This window comes from Cyprinodon variegatus, unplaced genomic scaffold, assembly GCF_000732505.1.
Source record: "Cyprinodon variegatus isolate N-32 unplaced genomic scaffold, C_variegatus-1.0 Scaffold425, whole genome shotgun sequence".
Lineage (NCBI taxonomy): Eukaryota > Metazoa > Chordata > Actinopteri > Cyprinodontiformes > Cyprinodontidae > Cyprinodon > Cyprinodon variegatus.
This window is the reverse complement of record NW_015150878.1, coordinates 189,608-196,017: the sequence shown is the minus strand read 5'-3', so window position 1 is coordinate 196,017 and position 6,410 is coordinate 189,608. Positions and strand designations below refer to the sequence as shown.

The 6,410-nt window shown below is 37.2% G+C and overlaps 1 protein-coding gene across 4 annotated transcripts in view; it reads right to left on the bottom strand.

The window, feature by feature from the left end:
• The window catches only part of LOC107093457 (glutamate receptor 3), a 154,318-nt gene that overhangs the window by 106,628 nt on the left and 41,280 nt on the right, over positions 1 to 6,410 (bottom strand). For all 4 annotated transcript variants that reach the window (XR_001481618.1, XM_015388510.1, XM_015388511.1 and 1 more), the window contains exon 3: positions 5,762 to 6,001. Coding sequence is in view for 3 of the 4 variants with exons in the window: in XM_015388510.1 (XP_015243996.1) it covers positions 5,762 to 6,001 (240 nt within the window). In the remaining variant the exon portion in view is untranslated. The remainder of the gene's footprint in view (positions 1 to 5,761; positions 6,002 to 6,410) is intronic.

Sequence of the window (6,410 nt, the reverse complement as noted above, 5' to 3'; positions counted from 1 at the left end):
AATGACAAAGATAACTCAAAACTTAAAGTCCAAAAGGGGAAAGCCATAACACCATCAGACAGTTGAAGCTGATCCAGAATGCTGCTGCCCGCATCCTCACTAGAAGTGAGAAGGTGGAGCGCATCATCATAGTTCTAAAGCCTTTACTTCTGCTCCCTGTATGTCAGAGAAGAGACTTCAAAATACTTCTGTTAGTCTTTCAATCACAGAATGGCTAAGCTCCAAAATGCAATACAGACATGTTTTCAGTTTATCAATCGCTCTTGAGTCTTACATTTTTAGTTCTTCCTTTCTTTGTATCATAAATAATTTTTTTTTTCATAATCAGTTTATGGCTTAAATTATTGATTATAATTCCCTTAATTATTTTACATTTAACGATTTAATAACCTTTATGCCGTTGCAGTGTACTTTTCTCCCTGTGTTTTGCTTTTGTCTGGCCACTAAAATGTGCTATATGAATGAAATCGACTCAAGGCTTTCAGATAGGCCACCATCATGTTAGATGTGCTTTACGCAAAACGATTTGCATGTAATTATTTTTAACTGATCAGAGCCCCTTCTTTAAACGTTTTGTTGTTCAGGAAAAGGAAATTCCTAAATTGGATGTTCTTTTGGCCATTAGGTCAAGCTTTATGGAGTGACAGCCATCCATTTACTAGATTCTATCTTGAAACCTGTAAACCTCTGCAGGTTCTCCAGAGGCTAAAGGCTTGGGACATTAAATCATATTATCATAATTAACATTAATACTACAGCTAGTTTTAAATAACAATAGCAATCTAATATTGCTTAGCCCAGCTTGTATAGGAATTAAAATACTTGAAATGTAATATTTAAATGTAAATTGAGCTGCTATAATTTACCTCAGTCTACTCCGGCTCCTTGTTATTATAGTGACACAGAGCGGCTTAATGTGGCTTATTAAAAGTAACACATCTATTCATTTCTTTCCAGATGTGCCTCCAGCATCTTTAGAAACAAGGCCATGTTAGGACACCTTTTACCTCGCTCTGCACAGCAGAGACTAAATGTGCAGAATAATACATCCTTATATTTTTATCAGTAAACATTTTTGCAATAATTATAATTTTCTAAACTTGAAAATCATAAACTTTTCGTAGTTTGCCTGAAGTGGAAAGAAATATGGTGAATTTTATGGATGTAAGGATATAGAATATCATGGATATTTTTTTTCAAGGCAACATTGCTGCATTTCTCATAATAAAGCAGTGAACATCTGTGCCTCTCTTTGCTAAAAGCATTTCACATTTTCTTCTTTTTTTCTGGGTAAGAAACGTCCTTTGGTCTTTCTTTATGTTGCCATAGTTTTTTTTTTATTGAAAGAGATTAAATTAAAGGAAAAAAATGTAAGAAACTAAGACATTATTGGACCGAACAAATATTTAAATTAATTCATATTTAAAAAAATAGAGCTATGTACTGCACTGCCTGAAGTTCCAGCACTTAATGTACTTTGACACTGCATATTTAACACTGTGGAATTTACTGTGTACCTATTGTGAATCCATTTGACTCTTTACTGGAGTAAAATATACACTAAGTAGAGTTCTAATTTAACACTAATTGCCAAATGGCACCAAATGCACTCTTAAAGTATTACTTTAACAATGCAAAATTTACTGCGTAACTTAAATGTGTCAATTCTTATTACATGAAGTCTAAAGTACACTGAAACTATAATAATATATAACAGAATAAGAACATGTTAAGAAGAAGAAAAGTGTTCAGGGAATAGGAAAATAGGGTTAATTTTTAAATTAAAAAAGATTTATCGCTGAACTTAAGATTTCAATATTTAAACTTGTTGTTTCTCTGCATTATTGTTATTGTTTTTATTATTTTTCTTTTTTTTTTGCTGGAGGGGGTAATAGAGGGGTAGTAGATCAAACTGCTGCTTAATCACATTGGGTGTGTAAATACTGTCAGAATAAAAAAATAGATGGAAAAGAAACAGTTGAAAATCATTTGAAAGAGTTTAACACAATCTATTGAAGGGTCTGCCAGTTTTCCACTTCCTTCAGATCTGGGCCTAAAAGGAAAACATGAACCCTTGAAAGCAGATTTCCTCCTGTCACTCCTCTCATTTTGGCCAGCATTCAGTGTCCACGATGCCAGGGGAGCTGCACTACCTGATAAGTGGAGGTAGAGGCTCTCTGACATATCTGTCTGCTTGATGAGCCAAGTGTCAAAGCCCCCCAAAGTGCTGGATGAAGTGCATCAATAAACGACTTTAATCCCCTCCCGGGGCCAATGTCCTCCCACTAATAAGGGATCGTTTTACACCACTGGCTGTAAGCAGAGAGGTAAAAGTGGTTTGGCATGCGCCTCAACACGCGGATGTGCTCTACGCTGGGAATTGTCTATACACAGGTAACAGGCTGTAAATCACAGGCGCCTGCTGTTTCCTTAATTGCCAGACCGAATTGCTGTTTGTTTCCTTGTTTTACCTCTCTCTGTTATCCTGTTTTGGCCTTTTATTTTTTAAAAGACTGTGTCTATTTGTCATCACTAGCCTTCAATCTTTGCTTCCTCAGGATGAATTAGCTACCTCAAATTTATTTTGAATTTCAGGCCATTTCCCACTGATATGACACAGGCTGCGCCTCAGACAGTTTCAGTTGCTAAACAAAATAAAGTTAAGAATTAAAAAAAAAAAAAAAGCCCATGGGCTGAGCAGTATTGGTTGTTCTGAAGGACATGTAGGTTGCTAGCATCCGCAGGGGAGCTCCAATGAGTGTCCTAGTCAGAGTGACCCTAATTAACCACGTATTATCTGCAGACTGTGGGAGGATTAGGGCCCTCGGCTGCAGACCATACAGGCCTGGAGACCCAGAGAAAGAGGACTCTGCATGAAAACCCACTTCACATTCTGCCTCAAACCTGATTTTAAATAGAGGTGAGAAGGTGAAACTTGACCTTAAAAGATCCAAGTAAGAACACAAAATGCAGAAGAGGAAGATGACTAGAATTTTAGTGTAAAAAGTTCTTGTATCTGTGTTACATGTTTTTAAGCTTTGTCACACCTTATTTTTTTTAATTCATTACACACTTTTAATATCAAGAGAAGATAAGCCAAGGAAATATGAAAAGCCAAATTATAGTTTAACCTCTAAGGCGTAGGTCTTCAACAGGGGGTCCGTGACCCCTAGGGGGGCCATGGAGGTACTGCATGGGGGTAGCAAAAGTTTTGGTTGATTAGACTTTTTTTTATATTCCCCACTGCAATTTTTTTCCACTAATTGAAATGTCACACTGTAGTAAACAGATAAATGGAGGCAGAAGATGTCTTTCAGTCATCAATGCACAGATTCAGCGACACTCAGGAGCTCTTTCAACCTGGGCACCGTTTCATTCACAACACCTGTCCCATCAACCAGGAATTAGAATCAGAAATACTTTAATAATCCCCATATGTAATAGAGTGACTATAGGACCAGTTTAATACAGTATAACAGAATTTCATACAATATATATAATTAGGGGGTCCCCGCTCCATTTCGCCATCAGTTTGGGGGTCCTTGGCCTGGAAAACGTTGAAGACCCCTGCTCTAAGGGTATAAAAAGCAATAACAAACCAACACAATGATTTGTTAAAAAGTAATCACTTCAGTGTTATATAGTTCACATTCTGTTGATTATTGCCTGTTCAGTAGAATCAAGATATCAATTACATATAAAAATTATTATATTTATTTGTTTGGAAAGGGTAAAAAACCTTTAACTCGAGCAAAAATGAAATGATTAAAAAAATGAAGGTTATTATTTACAAATAGAGAAACCATGGTACAGCAGTGTAGAATATGAAGACATATCCCAGGTACTCCAGCAGTGTATTGATGACTTATGCACAATGTCAAAGAGCAACCCAGAACCACATCTAAAGTATGCCTGTTTGAGATGTAAACAAGTAGGCAACTTTTCAATAAACGGTTTATATGACAAACATTTTCTCCATCTGATTAACTGATAAACCAGCTGAAAAGGGTATCCAATAGAGGGTGCAGCTGTTCATTCACAATTAAAGCCTCACTGCTTTTTGCAAGATAAGTAATCCCATTGTGTAAAAAAAAAAAAGGCATACTAAAGCAGAAACATGAAACATTGGTGAGTCCAATCTGGGAATATTACTTTTGTGATTTAGTGCACGTCATGAAATCGAGTTTTAACATTTTTTGAGAGCAACCACAATAACCTGTTCAAAAGCGCTAATAACAGCACTAAGTTTCTCCCACCAGATTAAGATAAATATTTTTTTATTTATTCAGTCAGTTTGTAACAGTGCTGGCACAATAAATTGTTTTAATATTTTTGCACAAATAACTGAATGTTAATTCAGGATATTGTAAATAATTCAAGTTTTCTCTTGATGCAAGACTTTCTCATGATACAGGACTTTGCGTCCACCTCTTAATTTAATACCCTTTAAGGTAATGAGAAAAATCCTTGATATTTTAAACTATTATTTGCTCAGGAACAATGTGCAATGTTGTTTTTCTCTTACTTGTGTTCAAGTGAACTGCAGAGCTAAATGGACTTTGAGGTAAAGGTGCACGCCACAGGTTTTTACCTCTCTCTGTCATTACAAATGATAAGATCATGAAGAGAATTCCCTCATTTTGGAACCACTAATAGTCAAACAAAAAGTTTTTCCTAAATTAAACCTCCTTTTTTATATACATATAAAAATGACTCTCGCCTGGTCTGAATGCCCAGTGGGGCAGCCAGTTCCTCCAGCCATTATTTTTATTTATTTTCATATACAAGAGGTTAATTGCAGCATTTAGGCCCCTTGGCACTATTAAGCTTCCTCCACTCCCTAAAAATACCAATACTAGTTAAATAATGTGGAATATTTTGGTTGTCTTGGGGTGTTTTGCATGTGAAACATTTGACAATAAAAGCTTATAGAGAAGAAAGCAGTAGGGAAATAATACTTTTGCACAGCTCTAAGTGAACAGGTAAGGGCTTCTTTGTAATAGTTAAACAAAGTAACCGCAAATCAAATCTCCATGAGGGAAAGGCAGTTTCTGACATTCCTATGAACAGATATTGTGACTCTGTCAACTCCTGAAAATCTCCCTCTCCCCCTGCCAAGGTGATGTTTGTACAAATTGCAGTTAGTGTAGGAAGGGAGGATTGTTTTTCTAGTGAGAGATAATGACCTAATTTTCCCATATGACATTATAAATCCAAGAAATTAACACTTTGTTTTGTTGACAGGTTGTCATGTACACGGTATCCACAATTTGAGGCCATCTGAGGACTACACATAACCCTTACTGAAGCAACACAATGAGCAGCTCCCACGGGCCACCAGAGAGTCTGATTTTGGTTGGAAACACTTTAGTAGCAGCTGTGACATACCTCATTTCAGAGAAAAGACGAGCCAATATCAACAACACGATTAAACAGGAGATTAACTGGCATCAACCAGTCAACTGTTGGATGGATTCACAGATTATTGCTCATAAAAGTGCTTTTGCTTTCAGAGGGGTAGAGTATTGAAAGTGCAATGCACTGCAAGTGAATGTATTTTATATTTTCATAAAAGCAAAATATTCTATTACTGAGTTATATCAGCTCAACTCTTTACAAGGCTGTCATGAGGTATTACACAGCAGATTTTATACTTCTATTATTCTGCTGTGCATTAACTTTACCGACTCTCTGTACTGTAACATGGTTTTCTGCTTTAATTCAATCTACTTAGACCCCAGCTCAACACCGTTCAACTTACCTCGATCGGTGTCATAGAGGTAAACAAACTTCTGCCACTTGTAGTGGGAGAGCAAGCTGAGCACCGCACCCCTGAGGGCCGGTCGCATCTGGATGACAAACTGCACCTCGTTATCGGTGGGGTAACTGGGCGTGACGAAGGAGGTGTGCAGAGCACCGCAGAACGAGGTCAAGGTGTTCATGGACTTCTTGTCGTAGAATCCGAAGATGGCGTACACCCCGCGGGAGAACTGGGAGCAAACTGTAGGGACAGTGGAATGAAAGAGGACAGGCATCAGCAGGATTTTTTAATGATCATTTAACCCTCTTCAACTCAGGGTGTAATAGTTATTTATTTGACAAGCACATACCAGACGAAGTCAGAGAAGTCATGTATATTTGAAAAGCTTTATCACACATAGACCACTCTAAATAAATAAACAGGCAAATATAGATAGTACAAAAATGTTGTACTAAAACTTTACTTATTTCATATTTCATATTTTGTTTATATAATAATATACAGGGAGAGGGACGTCTGGGCCTCCCTACTGAAGCTGCTACCCGACCCCAATAAGCGGAAGAAGATGGATGGATGGATGGATGGATGGATGGATGGATGGATGGATGGATGGATGGATGGATGGATGGATGGATGGATGGATGGATGG